The 24144-nt window shown below is 48.8% G+C and overlaps 1 protein-coding gene across 2 annotated transcripts in view; it reads left to right on the forward strand.

Moving 5' to 3' along the window:
- The first annotated feature begins 2200 nt into the window (after positions 1–2200).
- The window catches only part of LOC138473369 (zinc finger protein 793-like), a 731413-nt gene continuing 709469 nt past the window's right edge, over positions 2201–24144 (forward strand). The window contains exon 1 of one of the 2 annotated variants that reach the window (XM_069612056.1): positions 2201–2423. In XM_069612056.1, coding sequence (XP_069468157.1) covers positions 2400–2423 — 24 coding nt within the window. In that variant the 5' untranslated portion in view covers positions 2201–2399. The remainder of the gene's footprint in view (positions 2424–24144) is intronic. The other variant, XM_069612057.1, reaches the window with a different exon arrangement.

Here is a 24144-nt window from a genome sequence, read left to right on the forward strand (position 1 = left end):
CAGAGGGCACCTTCTACCATATGATCTGGGAATGTGGGGTATTGCAGAAAACGTGGGGAAGGGAGTCCCAGGCTACCGCATCCTGACATATTATTTACGAATACTTCTTTCTTTTCCTGAAAACTATCCCACACACTCTTTGCAGTAGTTATGGGATTTGACAATAGGTTTCTTAGTGTAGGCCCTTTTTATTTGATGCAACACCACAAGGACTGCCTTATTTTTCATTTGATGGTCAACGCTTGCTACCATCTAGATGTTTTTCCACCCTGCATACAGTTTAAATAAACACCCTTGAACTGTGATCTCTTGTGTCTGTCTTTACTGTTGTCACCATGTGTTCCTCACAGTACGCAACTCCCAAACTCCGAGGACCCTCCACTGAGGTGATCCTCCCTCGTTTCTCCACCCCCAGGGCCGGGATCCAAGTGTGATTACCTTTCCCAGGCCACCTAAGGAGAGGATCCAGGGGGTTTAGGAGTGAGAATACCCTAAGGTTTCTCACAGGGCCCAATGGTGAATGCACTGATCCAGCTTTCATCAAGAACCGTGTAATACAAACATGTGTGTTGGCCCCCTTATTGTTTTTAAAATATATTAATGAACTTGCATTAACACTTAACTTGACGGCTATGGATGCCCTAAGATTAGGTTGTTGCAAATGGGGTCTCTTGTTCTTTGCCAATGATGCAGTTCTTATTGCAAAGAGTGTAAGGGGTCTTCAGCAGCAGTTTGGAACCTTTGCTGAGTTTGCAAAGAAAACGGACAAAGCATCAATATAGAAAAAACTAAAGTCATTGGGGGTCATTCCGAGGTTGGAGGTAAGGGATTACCGGCGCCTGTAAGGGCACCGATGGCGGTAATCCCTTACCTCCGTATTCCGAGTTCCCTTTGCGGGTCCCTCTTTACCTCCTGCTTTTAGCAGGAGTAAATTACGGGACCCGCAAAGTGACCTTGGAGTAAATTACGGCACCGTAATTTACCGTGCCGTAATTACCTCCTTCCCCATTCCCATTGAGCCCTATGGGGGCAGAAATGGGGGTGGGGAAGGGCTATGGTGAATGGGGAATTACCGGTCCATCCAACCTTGGAATGGACCGGTAATTACTCCATTCACCATGCCGGTATTCCATGGAGTAAATAGCTCCATGGTTGCCAACCATGGAGCTATTTACTTCATGGTGTAGTCCTAACTCGGAATGAGGGCCATTACCGGTTACTCAGCTGGTGGGGCTCTTTGGCCCAACCTAGATTTGACTTTAATGACATTGTACCAGTATTTGTAGATTCCTTCGAATGTCTAGTCTCCCACCCGCCCACTTCTCTCTACTGCACTTGCAGATCCGAATGTCACAAGGCCTAGTAGGATCAGTTTGTTTTGTCCCCCGCGTCCGCGTTCCCCAACCCTGTCTTGCTGCGCCTTGAAACACACTGGGCCTCATTACACGGACGGCGGTAAGGGTTAACGGTCACCGTTAATGGCAACGGTGACCGTTAACCCTTACCGCCGTACTACGAGGTCCCTTAGCGGGTTGGTGCTTTAACGCCTGCTTTTTGCAGGCGTTAAAAACCAACCCGCTAAGGGACCTCGGAGCTAATTACGGCACCGCAAAATTGCGGTGCCGTAATTAGCGCCATTCCCATAGAGCCCTATGGGGCAGAAATGGGAATGGGGAAGGGCAATGGCGGAAGGGGGATTTACCGCCCCACCGACCTTGGAATGGGGCGGTAAATCCCCTTACCGCCAAGGCGGTGCCGGTAATTTACCGGCATGGTCCAGGGTGCTAATAGCACCCTGGATCACCGCCTTCCGTGTAATGAGGCCCACTGTGTATAGGCACATTATAAATACCCAATAAATAAATAAATACAAAGAAATATTTGTAGATTTCAATTTCATTCTTGGTTGTGGGTGCTATTGCCGATTATTGGGAGGCGTTGCGGTAAATGATAACTTATTTGGAGTTCTAATTGGCTAGAGAGGGGCTATTGGCTGGGGAAGCTGGTAGAAACCCCGCTGGTTATGGACAATCGTATGCAAGTGTTCCTCTTGCTCACAGTGCCTAGAGATGGTGGTTTTCCTTGTACGCGTGCGCAGTGCTCTCACTGAGGCTGCCAGTGTCATCAGTGTTTTGCTTGTGCGCGTGCGCAGTGCTCTCACTGAGGCTGCCAATGTCATCCGTGTTTTGCTTGTGCGCGTGCGCAGTGCGCTCGCTGAGCCTTCTGCGTGATTAGTGTCTCCCTCTTCGCGCATGCGCCGCAGCAGCACTCCGTCGGCCATTAGTCGCCCGTGTTCTGCGTCGCTAGGAAGCTGACCGTGTACTCTGTTGGCTCTCGACCTCCTCCGAGCCCCCCGAAATTTCACCTGGCTCCCAGAGTGTTCTGAGCTCTGCAGAGGCATGTCCCGGCCGGACTGCGAGGAGGTGAGTCCTGCCTTGCCTTGAGGGGTTCTGGGGGTGGGGGCGCACCCGTGTCTGCACCCCGATAGGGTATAGATGCCAATGTCTGAGAATTGCAGCAGTTAAGTCCGGCCCATGGTTGTGACAACATGTTCAGGTGCAAAGATTGAATTCTGAGCATCACACTTTCCGCAGAGAGTCCCCCCCCCCCCCCCCCCCCCCCATGTCACATGGCACACGAGCAGCTTCAGCCAGTGTGTCTCCAGATCAGAGAGCAAGAGGCGCCCCTTCACCCCCGGGGCCCCTCGTCCCTGATGTCCAGCTCTGCAGCTGCTCTGTGGGAGCTTCTTCCACCTCCAGGCTGTGCGGCGCGCCCCCGAGGCTTGTGTATATTGAGGTGCTGCATCCCACGACTCTAGCTCCACCCTTTTCCCCAGCGCGCTGGTGCTGAAAGACCCTAGAACACGAAGATGCACCCGGGTGATGAGGAACATCTTCCTCCCAGGCATTCCCCAGCTTCGATGCGACGCCCAGAGCAGTATGTTGATCTGGAGGAGAGCAAGTACACCACCGAAACCTTATCCAGACTGAGAATCCAAGCTGTGATACTTTGCAAACGAGATTCCCAAGTAGTCGCCTGGCGAATCTCTAGAACAGGGACTCCATGTTGTAGAGCAGAGGTGGCACCCACTCCCTGATAGACTGAGACCTTCATGCACATCCTTCCCAGCCATAGCCTTCAGGGCAGGGGAGCTGACTTATGAATTTCCTGGGGGGCGGGGGGGGGGGGGGCAAATAAAGGAAGTGACATCACTGGCAGTTATAGGACCGCAAATTTGCATGTAGTCACCAACTTGGTGCAACGGCTCGCGGGGTGGGTGGAGGCGCGCAGCGCAGAACAGTGGAAACATTGGCTAGCATATACTAAAGTCAAGAAAGAAGGAGATTAAAGCCTTTGAGTTGCATTCCAGTAGGCCATCACTGCCCCTACTCCACCCCTCTATAATCATCCAGGTTGTAGTTGCCCTCAAAAGGCAGAGCAACACAACTAGGATGGGAGAACGAAATGCCGTCCCATCCTGTGAGTGTGTCAAACGTCAGAGCAAAGACTGTGCGTGGGCCTCCTACCTTGGAGCACAATCTCACTAATTTGGTGCAAATCTCGCAAGTGGGAGCATGGGAATCCCCTGCGTGTGTGTGGGCTGCGGACCCTGGATCACATGCTCACTTCTTCAGTGTGAAACTCTTGCCAAGACTTTTTGGGCAAACGTTCAGGGTGGATCTCACACCTATAAACAGTGTGATATATTGAGTGGGTACCTCACTCCTTGGAGCATAGTATCAACTGTTGCTGAGTGGGAACCTCACTCCTTGGAGCATAGTATCACCCGTTGCTGGTAATCTCACAACTGAATGTACAGTTTCACTCTTGATCATCTCAGTGACCCCATGAATATTAATGGAGTCGGTCTCCCATCGGGGAAGACCATTATATTTCTGTTAAAGCACTCTGAGTTGTCACTCCAGTTTTCTCGATCTATAAGATCCATACCATATTCATTCAATGTGTTTTCAGGATTGATAACGTGTGTCTGAGAGAGCTCATTCTTTCATTCAAGAGAGATAAAGGGGTAACAACCCCCTGTATGTGGGATCAGGCTTATTTTGCCCCATGGCCACTCCAGAAGGAGTGAGCCTGTTTTAAGACCCTGCTGATTCTACTATCTGACAGGCTCGAGCCTTCTATCCCTTGCCCCATCACGGATCCCAACATCTGCCAATTGAATGTAGACAGATATACTATAGACGCTGGGAGAGAGCCATGAATCCACATTGGTGGTGAAGAAGCACTCAACATACAGAACACAATGGTATAGTGTTGAAGTCCTGCTGAGAAATGAGAATTCTGAGCATGTGAGCAGTAGGCTGGATCAGTGCTGCCCCATAAAAGGTGTAGAAGCCTCTGTGAGAAGTGGCAGTACTGTCCCAACGGTGAGAAGTGTAGTATTTTCATATTAACTATCCTTAAGAACTTTGGGTTATTGAATAGTGCTGCTACATTCTGAGTAATTCCATCCCTTTAAATATGAGTTATTGTATAACCACGACAGTGTTGAGTTATTCTGATGACAGACTTGCTCAATAGTTCTGGTTCTGTATCATTAAATGTACTTCAGATCTTTAGCGTATCGGAAGGATAGCTCAGGGGCAACATGCTCGCCTTGGAAGCAAGGTGACACCAACACGGGTTCGATCCCTCGGTCCGCGCAACACAGGTTCGCTCCCTCAGTCTGCACTTAGAAACCTCTAGTACACGCATTAAAAATAACCAATTAAAATAAAAAGAAATACATCTGTTGAGAAGTGCTGGGGCCTTGTCAATAAGAGTGTAGCAGCTTAACTGAGAGGTGCTGATGTTGTCCCATCAAAAGTATAGCAGCCCCACTAAGATGAACTAGCATTGCCTCAACAAAAGCATAGTATTATCGCTGAGAAGATTCAACAATTATAGAAGCCCTGTTATAGCAGTACTATCCCATCAAGAGTATAGTGAGCAACAGGGGTGCACAGATGTACAAATACTCAACCCAAAACGATTTTTAGAAATTGATGGACAGACTTGCTTTGCATCTGTGCCTCCATTTCTAACAATCCTTCTCGGTCGGGTGTACCTCTACATCTGTACACCCCTCTTGACAAGAGGGGTGCACAGATGTAAAAATACACCAAATCCAAAACGATTTTTAGAAATTGAGGGACAGATGCAAAGCAAGAGCCTCATGCTTTGCATGTGTCCCACAATTTCTAAACATCGTTTTTGCCCGGGCCGCCAGAGAGAGACACAGTATGGATGGAACAAAGGGCCATCCATACTGCGTCACTTCTCTCCGGCCCGGGGGGGCTCAGCCCCGACTTGAATCTGCCGGGGGGAGGGGGGGTGGCGGGCCCCACAGTACTCCCCCCGGGGCCCCTGCTTCAGAGATGCAGAAGATGATCCTCCTTGACAGGATCTGTTTGGTTACAGCCCTCCAAGCAGAGGCACAAGCATAACCAACAAAACATTGTTAATCTTTCCTGCGCTCTCTCGACCGGTTCAAGCTGATGGTATGATTTCTTTGCCTTAGGATGAGGTGGAGGAAAAAAGACACGTAATGGATCTTTTGAGACAGATGAAAAATCAAAGACTACCTTCGGGAGGGAGGATGGTCTTGCTCTTGCTTTCAGCGTCCCCTTCTCTTTTGAGAAAACCTAATCATCAGCTTTAACTGATACCACCTGGAGCTCATTCACTCGTCTAGTGGAAGTGATGGCAGGAAAATCGCTTTAAGAGTGAGTAATCTTAAAACAAGAATGTATGGGCTTAATTGGAGTGCCAATAAGAAACATCAACACTAATTGTGGAAGTGCAGAGGTGTTATCTTGCACCACGTTCCTTTTACTGAGTTAGCATCAGAAGCGGCCTTTCTACAAAAGTTCTATCCCCAGGCATAATGTTTTGTTGCACTACTGAACTTTATTGAGTAAGCCCCAGAGGTGACCCTCCTACAAAAGTTCTGTCCCCCGAAGGTGTGGAAGTAGTTTTGCGTTTTGCAGGGGAATTATGCTGCATCACAGACCTTTTCTGAGTGAGCACCAGAAGCATCCCTTCTGCAAAAGTTCTATCCCTGTGTGCAGCACTGAAACCTGAAGTGCAGTTTTGCAGTTGTGCAGGTCTGTGCTCAAAAAGGGGTACGTTTTATTTATTTTTTTAACACCCCAATCTCGTATTTTTGTGCTCCACTATGTCGTGTTGTTGCTCCCCCCGTTCTAATCTGTGCATGTGGGCTTTCCAAAATGATCAGCACATGTGCACAGGAGCCTCTTGCTCTACTAGATCCCACTTCACTTCCAACTGCAACCATCGGAGGTATGGACGCTCAGCCCTTGATATTTTTTAATGCCTGAGGCTGTAGAGACAATGTCCATGTCTATTCACGCACAGTCGCCCACTTGAAAATTCCCTTTTTCCATCTGTGCCAGAGTCTGGAAACCGAGGCGACTAGGGAAGAAAAAAGAAAAGCCAGAGATTCTATTTCAAGAACACCTTCTGTATTTGACATTTCTTTTCAAATCCGCAATGCATGGGAGTCTAAAAAGAGCCAGGTACTTGCCGTAGGATAAGGGAATCATTCTGCCAGGGCTCAACATTTTCACACGCCACTAGCCATTGATTAGTGATAATTGACTGTTGGTAAGAAATATGGCTCACCTGTCTGACAAAAGGTTCTATGTAACCAAGAACCTCAGACAGGTGCTCCTCTTTTTTGTAACTAAGTAAGCGCCACAATGCCCCAGGTCCGCTTTTGTGCGCTTTATAAATTCCAATAAATAAATGGTGTACGGTGTGTATCTGTAGAATTGATGTGGTGGGTGACGTTTTTATACTTGGCTAGTAGCTTGCAACTTGAAATTTTGCCCCCTGCTCAGTAGTCCACAAAATTAGCTACTGGCAGGATAAAGCCTTTTAAAATCATGATTGTCTTGGGAGGATAGCTCAGCTGCAATGTGCTCACCTTGGAAACAAGACGACACGAAGCAACACAGGTTCGATCCCCGGGTCCGCGCTTAGAAACCTCTGGGTATTAAGCGCGTTATAAATATGGAACTAAGACATATTCCTGTACCAGCGCCTCGATGCCCCCGGGATTTGTGAACGCTTAAAACATATAAATAAATGATGTTGCGGGCAGCCCTCCATCGCATTTTAGTCACTGGTCAGACTGTATGATGATATAAGAGGTGACATTACAAATAATTCCCACATTCTTTCCCATATTTTAAGAATTGGAAGCTCTGAAGTTTCTTCCATTTTAAACATCCAATTCTCGGAATAAAATTATCCATTTAGTAAAGGAGCAAGTCCTAATTCTACAGTAGACCTGCTGTGATAAATCACTCTATTTTACCAGTAGTAACAGAAGCTATCGTAGAAATGAATAGCGATCAGTCTGTGCTGTCTTTTCCTGTCAGGGTGTTCAGGTTCTTGGATAGGGCTCACCTGAGGTTTCTTATGCGTGGTCTTCACCTTTGGGGTCTTCTTTTTGGTACGAGTCTCGTGAAGAAAGGGCAGAGCCTCCGCTGACGCCACCCTGCCCAACAGGTAAACAATCAGGCAGAGTAACCCTGGGGAGACGGCCCAAATAGCAGGAAAACCCTCAGCAAAGGGGGGGGGAAGAGTACCTGCAGGAGTGATCCGTGGGTAGTCCAGAAGGCAGCGGGAGAATTCCGGGAGGCCAGCAAGTTGTGCGAAGAAGGATGGAGAAAATCAAGGGAGGAAGCAGCAAGGAGATCCAAGGAAGCATTGGAAGAACTGAGAGGGAGGCAGGCAGGAAACTGCACCAAGGAATGGAACAGAGAGCAAGGAAGGAAGAGAATTATCCGAGGTGCGCTGAGCTAGGCACCAAGTTTGCCAAGCGTTAAGGTGCGAGGAAGACCCACAGCGCTAGTGAACATAAACGTGGTGCGCAGAAAGACTACACAGCGTATAGTATTGCCAAGGACTGTGCGCAGCCATGTTGCAAGGAAAAATGGTGTCTCCAGCTGGACCAAAGAGTTCTGGGGTGATAAATCATGACAGCATGCCTTTTCCGAAGGGTCCGACCACCGCCGAAGCAGGTGAGGTGCATGTATGTTGTCTATCGGTTCCCAGAAGCACTCGCTGGTTGAATAACCTTTACAATCTACCAGATACTTTAGACGTCCTCTCCGGTACCTAGAATCACAGTCTGGCCACTTCATAATCCACTTGCTGGTCGTCAGTGGCTACTGGAGGTGGAACGACTGCCTTTCTGGAGGAAGATCTGAAAGGTTTCAGAAGTGAAGTGTGAAACATCGGATCTATGCGTTTCCATGACCTGGGTCAATGCAAACCAGGCCACATGATTTATGACCTTGATCACAGTAAACGGTCCATAAAAATGAGGAGGAAGTTTGCTAGGTCTTAGATGCCTAGGAAGAAGTTTGTAGGATAACTAGACCTTATCGCCTACAGAGTACAAAGGGGATTGGCAGTGTTTTCGCTCTGCAAATCTTTTTGTGGCTTCCCTAGCTTTTACAGGTGTTCCTTAACAGCTTTGTGAGTGGTCTGCAAGTCGTGAATCCAGGAATCAACAGAAGGTCCATGAGTAACCCTAACAGAACTTACAGGTAGCACTGGGTGGAAGCTATAATTGCAGTAAAAAAGAGGAGTAATGGTCTGAATTAATGTAGGCATACTTGGCTACTGGAAGAAGAGCTGCCCAATCGTCCTGCATTTGAGATGAAAACCACTATAGATACTGTTCGAGATTTTGATTGGCCCTCCCTGTTATCCCGTTACTCTGTGGATGGTATCCGAACGATAAGGCTCTTTGAACACCGAGCAGATGGCTGAGTTGAGACCAGTATCGCGAGGCATACTGGGTCCCTCTTTCAGATATTATGGCGGATGGTAAACCATACAAACAGAAGATTTCAGAAAGAAAAATGTTAGCCAAATTATCCTAATAGCTAATGAGATGGCTAACGGGATAAAATGAGCAATATTATGAATATAAGTCTGCGGTAACCATGATAGTGGTACAACACCTAGAGCATGGTAGCTTCACTATACAATGTGTCGCAATGATTTGCCTGGATCGAGAAGGTACTTCGGGCTGAAGTAGCACTCCTGATGGTTGTCGTGAGTCATTTATTCTGAGCACTAATAGCACATGATCGTATGTATGTCTTAACGTCTTGTTCCATCTACGGCCACCAGAAGTATCTTTTTAGGTTTTGTAATGTAATCCTTTCACCCCGGTGTCTGGCAAAGTTGGAATCGTGACAGAGAAAAATTGCAGTTTCTCTTAAGGAGGTGTTCTACTGAGTCCTCTTGCATTTGTTTGAGTACTGCACCAATCACCGTTTCCGAAGCATCTGTCTTGACAAAAAGGGCTTAGAGGTGGCAGGTTAACAAAGTATGGGACCCTTAGTGAATCTTTTCTTCAGTAGGTTGAAGGTGACTTCTTGTGCTGTAGCCCAAAGGGAACACCTTTTTTCAAGAGTGTGATGATGGGTTGCACTATGGTGGAGAACTTGGGTATAAATTTCCTGTAGGCCTAACATTGTATCTGTTTCACAGTTGTAGCGGAAGGCCATGGGGTGAAAGCAGAGACCTTATTAGGATCCAGGGAAATACCCTGTGGGCTTAGAACAAAACCCAGGTAACGAACAATAGACAAATGGAACTCGCATTTCTCGCGTTTGGCTAGTAGTTTATTCTCTCGTAAACTAGCCAAAACCCTGGTGACATGGACCTGGTGTTGAGTGGGATCTCTGGAAAACATGAGTATGTCATCCAAATACACAATAACAAAGTGAAACAACATGTCAGAGAAAATCCGGTCCATAAAGCGCTGAAAAACAGCAGGAGCATTGGTTAACCTGAAGGGCATCACCAAGTACTCTGTGACCGAAGGGCGTCCTAAAGGCTGTCTGCTACTCATCGTCGGCTCTTATCCAAATGATATAAGCCCCCCTCGAAGATCCAATTTTGAGAAAAAAAACTGCCCCTTGCAGACGCCTCCAAGATGTCCGATAACGGGAGCAGTGCGTACCTGTCCTTCTGAGCAACCTGGTTCACCCCTCTGTAGTCCAAACAGGGATGCAATTCAGTTGTATCTTTCTTACGACCGAGTAAGAATAGTGAGGCACTAGCAAGCGACTTGGATGGTCTGATTAGTCTGTGTTTGAGGTTGATCTCCAGATACTCTTTCAGGGCTTTCTTTTCCAAGGTAGATAGAATGAACATTCTTCCAAAGGGAATGATGTCTTGATCAGCTGTTTCGATGGCACAATCTTCTGGCCGAAGTGAAGGCAAGGACTGAACAGTATATTCCAAGAAAACGTCTGCAAATCCATGATATTTCTGGGGTACGTGATTCAAGTTTGAAAGGGACACAGTATTTTCCTCCATACATCCTAGCAGAGGATTCGGGCTGTTATCTGAGTTTTGACTACGGCAATAGGCAAAGCAATATTCTGAGCATAAGAATAGAGAACCAGCAGACCAGTTTATATAAGGATTATGTCTGTGTAGCCATGGCATACGTAAGCCAACTGGATCATGTGCTGCCTTGATAATGTAAAAACAAAGGAATTCCTGGTGGTTGTTGATGGTCATGCTAAGGGCTTTGGAGCGCTGTGTAATTGGCCTGGATGACAAGGGTCAGCCATCAATTCCTTTAACGGTCTGAATCTGCTCCTTATTTTCATGAGGAATCTGATTAAGTTGGGTCCATTCGTCATCCAAGAACTCCCATGGCCCCACAATCCATCAATGCAAGTACAGATTGAACATCTCGATAATCAGACTGTAGAGATACCTGTAACACTACCAGGGAGGAGCGTAGCAAAGGTCTTAAGTTGGCAGGAAAAAAGGAGCAAGTGTCAACCTCCCGATCCCTGTCTCCTATTTGGAACGGGAGGTGGCGTTTCTTGATCGCCTAGGTGGAACTATTGGACAGTTGCGTACCATATACTTTGGGGAAGCACAATCCCAACGCGATCCTTCTGTTTCTGTCCTCAGTGGTAAGTGGACCATGCAGAGAACCCATCTGTAATTGTAATTGGTTATTTTATAATGCGCTTAATACTGGTTCAGGTTCCCCTGGAACAGAGCAAGGTGCCTGGAGTGGGATACACTGGGGTAGGTTTAAAGGGCTGAGAATGAGGTTTCCTTTTTTCAGCCTTCCTTTCCTGGAGTCGGTATCGATCTGCATGGCCATATTGAGGAAAGTCTGAAAAGACCCCGGTCTGGCAACCCGTCCCAACTCATCCTTGATGTCTTCATTTAGTCCTTCCTGAAAAAGGGTGAAGCAAGCATTGGCCAACCAGTTAGATTCCTTTGCAAGTTTCTGTTGAGCTGTAAAGACCATATCAGGTCGATCAAACATGATCTTGAAGGAATTTGCAAACCTGTCAGTCATCCAACTGCGGGTCTTCAGCGACCACCAAGGGAGTAGCCCAAGTAAGGGCATTACCCATTAGGTGAGGTATTATGAATCCCACCTTGGCCCTATCAGTGCAGTAAAAATAGGGTTTGGAAGTGAACCATGCATGAATCTAGAAATGGACGTAGCTTCTTGGGGGGAAACCATCGTATTTATCCACTACGCCCCCCAGTGAGGTTCCTTCCTGCATATAGGCATCACAGTAGCAGTCTTTAGGTGGCATTTTCAGCTTTCAGGTTCTGCACCTCAGTGGATAGCTCCTTCATACCACAAAATAAATCCTATACCAAAGGTTCCATATTCGTGTTTAGTTGTGCCCAGTTGCTGCATGTGTCTAACCTTGTCGTACCAAAATTCGAATTTAGCTGTGCCATCTGCAGCCTCTACTTGCTCCTGTTTCTCCTCTGCCACACCCTCCCTGTCAGCACGCTCCTCTTCGTATTCTATCCTCCTTGTTTGTTGGTGTATTGTTCTCCCCCCCCCCCCCCCCATGTTTCAAAACCCCCACCCCATCCTCCTCTCCTCTCCTCTCAGCTCTACCTGCTTAAACTACCTGGAGCGTAGTAATGCCCAGTAGTCTACCTTTCCTACACTCCTCTTCCCTTCCCCTCTCACCCACCCCTCCATCCACTGTATTTGTCACCCTGCTATTAGCATTGCATAGTAGCTTGTCTGTTCTTCCCTGCCCCCGCCCACCTTTACCCTATTGTTGTCGGACATGAAAGCGTTCACTTCACTGTTCTATGTATTATTTGCACTCTTTCTTGCACTTGCCTGTATCTCTGACTGACTGTTTTATTTCTCCCACTGTTGCCCTCCCCTCCTTCTCTGTGTATAGTCACTGCAGGAGTGGTCTATAGGGTATCAGGTAATAATATCGCCATATATATGGTCACCGTAAATAATATCACTGGGAAAATGTTGTGGCAATATTATTTGGGTGACCATATATATGGGGACAGGGGCAAGAAAAAAAAGTTTGGGGGTTGCAGGGGTGTCCCCCCGCATGTTCCATGCAATAATGTCGCTACAAAAAACGGCCATTTTTCGGCAATATTGTTGCATGGCGAGATCTTTGTGGCGACATTATTACATGGAACCGCCTATGGGTAGTCCAGAAGGCAGCGGGAGAATTCCGGGAGCTCAGCAAGCCCAGGTTGACAGCAAGTTGTGTGAAGAAGGATGGAGAAAAACAAGGGAGGAAGCAGCAAGGAGAATCCAGGAGCAAGGAGATCCAAGGAAGCGTCGGAAGAACTGGGAGGCAGACGGCCAGGAAATGGCAGGAAGGAAGAGGAGAATTACCAGAGGAGTGCTGAGCTAGGCACCAAGTTTGGCAAGCCTTGAGACGCGATAAACACCGGGAGCGATAGCGAACATAAACGCAGTGAGCATAAAGACTAGACCGCATACAGCATTGCCAGGGAGTGTAAGCGGCGGCCGTGTTGCATGGAAAAATGGCACCCGCAAAGTGGGAATGGTGTCTCCATCTGGACCAAAGTGCCCTGGGGCGATAAATCATGACATTTCCAAATTACCTGTCCCCTACAGTCTGGTCTTAAAGTGACTCGCACAGGCTGTAACCAGTAAAATGTGACTCTGAAAGTAAAAGGTCAAAAAAGAGCACTACATTGTTACATTCCCACAAAAGTAATTCAAGGAATAGCGATGTGCGGTGCAAGTACAGTTACTCTGCAGCATTGAGGTGAGTGGGAGATTCAGTGCATCTGGTGGCATAAAGGGAAATATTATGTGTACCCTGATGAAAATGTAAATTGATGGAGTCATTCTATCTCGGGAAAAAGGACTTGCCCCGCACAAATTGCGGCAGAAGTGCAGTTAAGTTGCAGTTGAGCAAAACGAGAGTTCTCATTTTGGCGAACAAACGTCAGATAATCTACACTGCAAGTGGTGTATACTTCCAAAAGATGTATTATTTAAGAAGCAAACATGGGGAGGGATTCAGACCCTGAATTGGGAAAGGCATCTTCAAAGGGTATATCGCTGGTAGTTCCACTCCTCCAGTATCTTCTAAGGGTATATCTCTGGTAGTTCCACTCCTCCAGTTCCATATAATTTCTCTGCCACCTGTTGCAGCGGTGGATAACTCCGTGAAGCAGGACACAGTGAGGTAAACCCTGACTTTACTTTGACGCCACCGAATATTAAAAGAAAAGTACAGACTTTTTCTCCTGCCTGAGACTCCAGATATCCTTAAATATCCTAGCCTTTCGGCGGCAGATCAGTGACCTGGAGGAGGGCAGAAGTGCCTGCCTTGCTGCTGGGCCCCACCTGAGGAGGATCCACCACAGGGACACCGATCCATGAGACGGAGCGTTTGCTCAGTATGAAATTTAAGATGGCATTGGTGATCGGGGCACGGCCTTGGAGAGCTTGCTGTGAACTGCTGTAGGCCCGTTTGCGGCTTGGATGGAAACTGCTCAGGTGCAGTATCATGTGAGTAAGCCATAAAGGGTGTGGAGAAGTGCTGGTGCATGGAACAATGGATCTGACCTGGCCACCCTCCCTTCAGTGATACTGAATGCTGGGGGGGGGGGGGTATATGACGTCCAGCTGGTTGGCCCCCCTCCTCAATGTTGCTGGGGTGCCGAGACTGGGTGCTGGCTTTGCACATAGTCAAAGTGGCTTGCAAAAGCTGTAATCCAGAGATCGCTGCAGTGGCCGCGCGGACTGATGGCTGAGATATCACCCTTACTTGGCGCTTTGTCTGTGTTGGCCGCAAAGGGGTATAGTCACAAACACATACCGACTTTCCTCCCTCTGCTTTTACTGGAGTGGTGAGCAGTGGGCGACTTGCTCTGAAGGTGGGCCTGCGGGGTGCTGAACTGTATGCCTTGGGGAAGGACCTTGATGACTGGACGTCCTCTGGGTTATAGTGGATGCACAATAGAAACAGTGGGACGTGGGCTGCAGGTGATGGTCGCATGTGTTTGGGTGGAGAGACTGCTAGAGGAAGAATTGGACCCTTGTCAACTGAAGCCAGTGTGTGATCGCTACAACAATAGCCCTGCCGGTCCCTACGCCGGCGTTCTGAGCAGGCCAAGGTGGTCAGATACACCCAGAAGACACATGCTGGGTCTGTGGAGGACTCTAAGGGGGGTGTGTGCCGATTCGCAGGGACAATCCCTAGGAGAAAGCACCATTCTGGATGCGATTGCTGCTCTTAGATCCTCCCTGGCACAAATGATAGGGAGTGAAGGTGGACATTTCCTTCTTGTGCCAAGATGTGCATAACCTGTCGGAAAGTGTAACCACCTCGGGGGTGCTGTTGAGCAGCCAATCAAGATGGCCGCTTAGCTACAAAGCTCTGTGTGATGGTGCGAAAATCCTACCTGCGGTGGCGGACTGAGCAGTACAAGCCAGTATTCCCCAAGTGCGGCTCCCTAGACCTGGGGTGTTACCTGACCCTGTCTCGACAGCGGAGTCCATCAAGAACATCCGCCTCTGCCAAGGGGGGGCCTGCCCATAAGCTTGCTAGGTGGGTGGGGAGTGGGGGTCAAAGGGAAGTTGCGGCTTGCTGTGGCGGTGTCAGCACCCTCCTGAGGATCGAGTGGAGGGAGCCGCTGGTTCTTTTCCCCTGAACTGACCGACCTGCTTTTTACCTGTGAGCAAACGCCCAGCTCCTGCTCTGGCACCTGGACGCCGCCCACTCTGGTGGTTTGCGACATCCGTGGCTGCTGCACCAGGGCTGCAAGGACAGGAAGGGGACCGGCTCCCTGCTTCAGGGTGTGAGCAGACACTGAGGCATCCTGTGGGGCCAGGGATCAGAGGCACAACACCCCCTCCTTCCCCGAGGCACATTAAACAACGCTGAGGCCGCTGCCTCCCCGCCCTGCATGCCCGGCCCCATATACAATTCTGCGTATCTGTGAAGTACCTGCTGGGGCACGGGTGGTGATCCTTCCCTGGGGTGCTGGGCCCTCCACTGTGGTGGGGTGAACCACAGTGACATCGAGCAGTGCTGCCATCTGAGACCCCAACAAGGTGGGCGGTCAGCCACTTTCGATCCCGACGCTCTCACAGGACATTTGGAAATCTCCTGCAAGCCCCACACCCAGTGTGTCCTCTGGATTGTTGCTACACGAGCAGTGCACACAGTCATTCATATTCGAGTCTACGTTTGGGACGGCATGGACTAAACATCGGGCTGTTGTGGCCCTAATCCATGGGACACTCTGCTGTCCCTGGCCTGCTGAGACCCTAACCCCCTTATGAGTGAGTAGGGGGAAAAAGACTGGTGCTATGGATACATTTGCAAGGGCAGTGCCATGAGATGAGATGGGTGGGGGGAGCTGCCGCGCCAGCCCGAGTAGGGTCGTGCTGTGGGCATGACGGCCTCTACCTCCAACAAATGATGGAAGCTGTGACCAGGGGATTTGCAGAAGTGCATTAAAAACTAGACGACATTGCAGCAAATGTCATGTCCATATTCTCTCAGCTGGCGAAGGAAGTGCTGCACATTAATGCAGCGGAGGAAAGGATTGGGACGACACAGATAACGTACATGTCCTTTAAGAAACCGTGGCCACTCTCACAAAAGATATGAAGTTTCTCAAAAACAAGTGTGATGACCTGGAATCACGATCAAGAAGAAACAATCCCTTCCTAGTGAGGGTTCGTTAGGGCGCGCTAACTGTGTGCATGGAACCAGCAGTTCATGGTATATTTAAGGAATTGCTTGATGGCCCGCAGCTCTCCCCATTCTTTGCTGTTGAGCGTGCTCACCGAGCACTAGCACCTACACTGAAACCTGGCGACTTCCCTCAACCTATTATTGCAAGAATTCTGAGGTATCGTGACAGAAACCACCTGCTTAGACAAGAAAGAGCTACGACTAGGCTCCCAGGTTATCAGGATCTTCACAGACTTTTCAGTGGCGGTCCAGCAGGAACGTCGACAATTTACAGGAGTCAAACTGCTGCAATAGCGGAATATCGAGTATGCAATATTGTTCCCTGGACGCCTCTGCCTCTCAATACCAGGGGAAGCTTTACTTCTTTAGTCCCAGAGGAAGTAGTGAAGTTTATTGAAGCCAAGATCCTGATGGGCAATTCACGAGATGCACTCCCAGGCGGCAAGCCACTGGGCTGACTGACGCCTACCTACATAATGTCTTTCTGGTTCGACAAATCACATGTGCACATGGAATTCATCTAGATGCTCATCGCCACTAACTCCACACTTGTACCGGACGTAACACGTAACCTGCGCCGTAGCAGCAGCAGTATGCCCCATAGCAATTGCTTGATATTTTGTTCGTGCAAATAGTTTTGTTGCTGGTCCTGTTGATCAGCACTAGGGAAACGGGGAGAGGGTGGGGGTTGGATAACACTGCACGTTGGGGGTGACAGTGAGGGTGGGTTAGGGTGTGTGTGTGTGGGACTTGTTGTGAGGGGATAACATAGTCCATTTTTAGACATGACTCGAGTAGTTTGGAAAGGGTTGGTGGAAAATCTCAAAATGTCCTTGGCGGTCGGACACGGTTGGCATGAACATTGGGGATCTACAGGGTATTGGGAGGAGCAACAGACGGCATTGTCATATTGACTTTGGGGTTCATGCCCTTTGGGGTTTGGTGGGGTGACATAAATTTAATCCTAGACCAACAACTGGACAGGACATGCATTGCACCCAGACCACGATCTGGGGCAGCCCGTTGCTTGTTTAACCATATGGACTCTGTCTCTCAGAGACCTGTGGTGCCTTTTGCAGCCGCAATCCCGGGTGTATACGTTCTACTCCTCAGTGCATGACATGACCATGCGCATTGATATTATTTTTATCAAACCCGGCCCATAAGCTAGTTAAGTGTCGACATCCTACCGCGCTCATTGTCTGATCACTCCCCTGTTTTGTTGTGCCTGGTGATTGAAAGTTCCTCTACACTGGGCAGGGCCTGGAGATTTAAATCCGAGGCATTGAAGGATGTTGTTTTCAAGGCAGACATTTCTGCGGATGTTGAGACTTTCTTCGTCGGTAACACTGCAGATGCTACATCCTGATGCTCGAGATGGCAGGACTTCAAGGTCTATATTAGAGGGATGGTGATCTCTAGAGAAGCCAGGGTCCTGAACACAATTAGGCGAGTCCTTCAATTATGTGAATCCAGGCTCAAGGACTTGGTGATGGAATATACTTTTTTGCCAGCCCCTAAGATACTGGCGTGAAACATGCTGAGCTGGAGCAGTTTAGGACACATGCCCAGCAGGAGGTCCAATATTTTGCTCGGCTGATTACGGCTAGTTAATATGGGGGAGGGAGAGAGACCCGGGAGGACATTGGCAAGAGTAGTGAGGCCTGAACACAGGCAAACCCAGATTGACTGCATTACTGATGCGCAGGGGTCAACTAAATGGGTAGACCAGGACATACTAGCTGTAATCCAAGACTTTTATGGTTCATTATATGTGGCGGATCCGCTACGCAGCAAACAGGCGATACATTCCCTGGTTGAAGTGGTGCCTCTTCACGTCTAAGAGCACAGGCTTCAGCCAGTTTAAATTCCCCTCTTACCATGGAGGAGCTGTTAAAGGGTGAGCGTAGACCTCCCAAGAGGCAAGGCTCCTGGCCCGGATGGGCTTACAACGGAATTTTACCAGGAATCCCTGTCTCCTTGACGTCTGGGAGGAATTCCTTTAATAATTCTCTTTTGCCCAAAACTCAATGGGCGGCTATTATAACTGTACTGATTAAGCCTGACAAACCTGTTAATGAATGTGGGTCCTATAGGCCGCTCTCACTTATGAATGTAGATACCAAAATCTATGCTAAAGCACTGACAAACAGCTTGCTCCCATTGATGCCTCATAAAATTCATTGTGATCAGGCTGGGTTTATTCCCGGGTAGGTCCACGCCTCATAATATTCGACGATTGTTTAATGTCATGGCTAGACTAGACAGTAAGTCTGAAGCATTGGCAGTAACCATTGATGCCCATAAGGCGTTTGACATGGCGTCATGGGAATTCCTATTTGTGGTGCTGGATAAGATGGGGTTGGGCCCGGAGATGCTCCGATAATTAAGTTGCTATGTGCATGCCCTGGCTAGGAGTCCGGTTAATTCATGCATCTCAGATCAGTTCGAGCTGGGGAGAGGTACAAGGCAGGGTTGCCACCTGTCGCCTATACTATTTCCCTATTGGACCAATTGCGGACCTGGTTCGGCACTATCATAGGCAGCGTGGTATCCGCCTTAATGGATCCCTGGAAATAATCTCATTATACGCTGATGACATATTGCTTTATGTCGGAGACCCACAGACAAATCTTGATCCAGCAGTCTCCGCCGGTCTCTGCTGCGTTGAGCGTGAAGCTACAAATGCTCGCAACCTGGACTGATCCCTACTTGCAAAAAGGGAGTTAAGACTATGGCTTACATGGCCTGCAACGTATTTCCGCATGATCTGCTAGTAAATATTATTCCACGTGTGAAATTGTATGTGCACCCGCATTGCTATGCTAGTATCCCTCTGCCTGCTCCCACCACCTTCAAGCCAGCCAGAGGTTGTGCTGGAGAAGCCTACGCTGTCCAGTCTTGCCTTGAGCAGTGCAAGATCACTCACGCTCATCTACGTGAGACTGCCACAAAATGCTATCCTACCAGCGTGTGCGCCATCCACAGAACGGCACGAAATCCTTTCCGACCCGATAGGAATGTCTGCCTTAATACTTTCGACCTAGTGAAACCCGCAGTATTATCATATGCAATCCGCACAGGCTTCGCATCCGTTAGTAACCTCACGGAAGCTCCCTCAAACGGGCATTCCCCCCCCCCCCCCCCCACACCCCCCTAGCTCTACAATTCTTTCTACCTGCTTCTCTCCTTATGGAACTGGGAAACTGCGATCGCTTGTGAACAAGAAGCTGCTCGCTCTTCAGGAACACAATTGTGGCTCACAGCAAGCTCCTCTTGCTTCCCACCCCACCAGCGTGCGCTCAAGAGTCCATTAGGCGATGTGTTAAAGCACCCAGGTCATAAAAATAGTTCTCGCATCTGCCCCAAAACACTGGTATCACTGCCACCCTCTACATCACAAAGGAACGCTTTCCTTAGGCTACGTCCCAATGTGCCCTCATCCAGCCTTAACCTAGTGTTCTCTAACCTACCCTCTCACTGCATGGACCCGGAAGCAAGTGCACAGCTGCCATCCACTAACACCCACACCAGTGGGGCTGCTACTACTTCATGCTCAGTGGATAGAAATGACCCTAACCACCCTGCCGAGCCCAATCATAGCACACCCCATTACCGTCAACGACAAGCAGAAAGTCAACCCTAAGCCCACACATAGGTTGCAAACACTTCAAATTAGCCCCACAACAAATAAGCTTAATACACCTTCTGATCCCAAGGATTACCCCGATAGGAGAAAAAGAGGGCACTCAGCACAGCAGCCATCCTGTCCGCTCCTCACCTATAGGCCAGCCACCTCCCATCCAAAATCGCCAACCCCCTCTTAAAGCTGTCACATCCATAGACTCATCCTCGCTGACCACTATTCAGCCCCTCCTGACCTGTGCCCTCATTTAATGCTTGTTCCCTACCCGCCCATGCTCTAGACATCAATGATCTCATCACTAAACGCAACCATGACATTCTAGCCATCTCAGATCCCTGGCTTCATGAAGCCTCAGCCCTGCCCTATCCATAGCCATCCTCACAGGGTACACATCCTCCGTAGCGACAGGCCCACCTCCAGGGGAGGCGGTGTTGCACTGATGGCGAGAGACCACCTCCCATTCAGACAGTTCAACACTGTGATGCTGGAAATGCATCGGAGGGACAGGGCCTCCGTATCCTTGTCCTTTACTGCTTTTTATCGTGTGTTCTGTCGTGTTTTCCGCGCAGGAGTTCATGTGGGACTCCTGGCGGTGCAGCTCTATTTCTTTTGGTTTGGTGAACTGACCCGTGGGATACCCTTATGGCACCCATTGGTAGGGGTACAACCCTGTGCCCCTAGTGTATGTTTTTGGGCACCTGTGGGTGGCCCACAGAGCAGGGTATGGGCTGGTGGCAGCTCCATGCTGAATTTGACAGGTGCGCGGAGTATCCTCCATTTTGGGATACCCCGGCCCTGCCATTGGGATCAGTTGATTCCTGATGGAAAACATGATGGCCCCGGTGGCCTCTTGCTTTCTATTACCCATTACCTTGTTTTCCCAAAGTCCTGGGAAGCCCTGACCCAGTCCCTTCCCCCCTGATTGGCTGTTGGATGGAAGTGCCATATATGGTGTTGTTGTGAAGGCCCAGTCAGACTAGCTGGAGCCTTCTCGGTGATGTATGTTGTGGGTACCTCCTGTGGGTGGGACCTGGGTGAATAGAGTGTGTGACGAATATACATTCTGTGTTGTGGGTGTCTAGTATCTGGTGGTTGACACAATGACTGAGACAACCCTGCCCGAAACCGGTATGAATGCAGCTTGGAGTGGCGAATGGCTCGGTACTTGTCCCAATACACATAACTTGTTGTGAGTGTCTGGAGAGAAGTGAATGGCCTGAATACCTTGTGTGCCTGATTGGCTGCCTGCCTGCATGAATGCCCATAGTCGTGATTGGATGCTTGAGTGTGACTCAGCGGAATGAATGGGAGATCAACGGTATATCTGGGGACCTCTCACTGCTAGGAATCGTGTTCAGAAGCTGAAGTCCACTACGACGAGTAACTGGATTAACTGACGATTAAAGGATCGGTCAGTGCATCGTTGGAGAACTCTACTCCACCAGGTACATTGGGGGGGTAAAACCTTAATAGGAAGAAGTAAGACTCTCAAACAATATATGGACTGGGCTTGTGCTATATATCTTTATTTACAGGTGGCCCAGGTGGGGGGGGGGGGTCTCCACACAGAACTGTGCCTAGCGGTAGGGGTCAGCATTCTGCCTATTGTTTCAACCATCTAACGTTCCTTCCTATCTCTATTTCTGGTTTACTCGTTATTGATCTGTGTGACATTTTAACCGTACAGTTGATGCACTTTAATGAGATTTGATAACATTAGTGGTACCACTCTAAACGTGTATATATTTATCATTATTGACTTCCAAGTACAAAGTGCATTATTGTGATCGTGTGCATACCTTTGAATATTAATTATTTAAAGACTGTGTTTTCAGTAATACAGTGTGTGGACATTCCTTTGTGGGGGTTCGGGGACTACACTGTACTTAAGAACCAGCCCGCATCACCTCCTGAGAAGCTAGGCCTTGATTGCTCGTCCATTGCTACCAAATAGAGAATCTTGGCTGGGGTCCGCTGTGCCTCTCCTCTACCATATAGAGAGCGGAAGTACAGACACCCCCCACCGGTCTTTACAAACACCTCCGAGGGCAACACAGACCTATTATCGCTCTCACCCTCAGCCACATGCCCCCTCTTTATCTACCTCATCTGCCGCCCACCCGACCCCTCTCAGTACTTTGAAGCAAACGTACCCCACATCCTTCAGGATAACTTAAAAGCTTCCTCCAAAATCATTTTACTAGTTGCCCTTAACCTGGGCCTTTAAGTCCCCAACGACCCGCACAGCCACTTCACTACCCAACGCCCTCAGTACCCTAGGTTTTAATCGGCGCATTACCAACCCCACACACAAGAAAGGTTGCACTCGGGACTGGGTTGCCGACCATAACTGCAAGGTTTCTACTAACACCATCACCCCATGCCCCCGGTCAGAGCACCATATAATCCACTTCTCTATCCCACAACCCACTAAACCCAAAACCGTACCCAACCCACTACGCTATGCAGAGCTCATGCAAGCTCACCAGAGAGGACATCCTACCGCTTCTCGACACACCATTCCTCCAGCCCCCATTCATCACCCCCCCAAATCATTAGCCAACACGTACTCTTCAACCCTCGCAAAAGCTGTTAATTGCACAGCCCTTCTAGTCCCACACAAAACCAAAGCCTCCAGACATTCAAAACCTTATGAGAAATCTGAAGGATTTCTCTGTGACACTGCACTGAGAGTGCTGTGTGTCACCGTATGAAGAGTAGATGCCTATGGAGTTTCAGACTCCATAATAAGAGGAAACACATAATCCAAATCTGGTCAAAATGCATGAGTGAGAAAAAAGGTCTCACTAACTCCAGGGTTAAAATTTCAAAGTCCTGAAGTCCCGCAAAAGAGCTTGGAGTCTCTAAGGTGAGAGGAATTAAGCACTAAAATGAAAAGTGAGCAGCTTGAAGTCTGCCAGTGAGTCCCCGGGTGAGAAGCAATTTGTTTTCATTTTTAAATAACTATGTGGTGCTATGAATATATATGTGCAGCAATGATATTACATAAAATGTCCTCTAGCACCCAGTGTTACGCTTAGGTAATAAAAACTATGGGGGGGAGGGGTTGGGTATATTGAAAGAAACTTTCCCAGGTATTTTACTCCTGCAAAGATAACAATATCAGGTGCACTCCCCTCTGTGCATGCAGACCAGTCTGGTAGGTTTCTTCTATTGTAGTGGTAGCTGAATCATATATACATTTATAACCAGGGAATTGTGTTGATACTAAATCCTGGTCAATGGCTTAACTTTCAGGCCTTGCTCGTGCAGCATTTTTCTCCTGGTTAAACAGCAGCGCGCGCCTCCCCATGTCCGTGCTCTTTGGGCTTGTTTAACACAAACGCCACAGATAACACGTACTTCTGTGTCCATTGATCTATAGATGTTTCATGCACTAGCTGTAGCCTGTGTTACAGATTTCGGTTACCCTGTTAGAAATGCTGCATTATCTATGTTTTACATATAGACCCTTCATCGACTCTGGAAAATGGCATTCCCCAAATGTGTAATCGTGGACAAATCATTCCTCCCTCTGTGCCTTGGTTCTTATATCTGGCTGAAAGGAGAGCACCCGGAAACACAGGTGCTAGATGCATCTAAAAAATCTGAAGGTCGGTTGCCATCACTTCTGTGATGAGGGGCCGGGTTAAAATGACATCAATTACTGTGATGTCACAAGGGGGGGACAAGGGTTGTGTGATGTCACTTCCGCTACCCCTGGCATTTTGCTGAAAATGCATCCCTACCACAAGGCCTGGCACCAGTAAACCAACGAAACACGCTGCCAACAACACATGTCCTTCCTTCCCATGTTCTCATAAGTGTCAAGATGAAAACAGTACCTCACATTTATGGGAGTACCTACCTAGGCGGAAAAGAAAAAGTGTCGACCCTCCACAAGACCAGCGGCAGTCCCTTGGAGCCCCGGCAGGGTCTCCATCCCTATGCGGAGTGAAAAGCTCTAACGCAGCAGAGCTCCACGACGGTCAGGGATGATGGTCCGGCCATGGGCACCTGTCTCCCATGTGGACTGATCATCCCCAAGTCAGCACCGGTTTCAGGCAGCCCCGGCAGGGTCCCCATCCCTTCCTGTAGTTCTCTCGTTGTACGGTCTGCCTTGCTCATCTTGTCCTCGCGTGCTCCACCTTTTATCCCTGTGGGGAAGGGAAAGGGTTGTTTGGTGTGTGTGATCCTGGTTAGTAGCTCTGGCTGACCTTTGTTACAGCCTTTCAGGGAGCCCCGGCAATGTGCCAATACCTCCCAGCCCAGCCAGAACTCCATGACGGTTGGAGCTCATGCCCCCGGCCCTGGTCATCCGTCTCCCATGTGGGTCTACCGTGTCCAAGCAGATAGGCAGTCCCATGGAGCCCTGGCAGGGTCCCCATCATTCCCAGAGGGAGACCTGCAATTGTGTCCCAGCTCACCAAAATGCCT

The sequence above is a fragment of the Ambystoma mexicanum genome, chromosome 8 (genome assembly GCF_040938575.1).
Source record: "Ambystoma mexicanum isolate Mex_15411 chromosome 8, UKY_AmexF1_1, whole genome shotgun sequence".
In the NCBI taxonomy this organism is placed as follows: Eukaryota; Metazoa; Chordata; class Amphibia; order Caudata; family Ambystomatidae; genus Ambystoma; species Ambystoma mexicanum.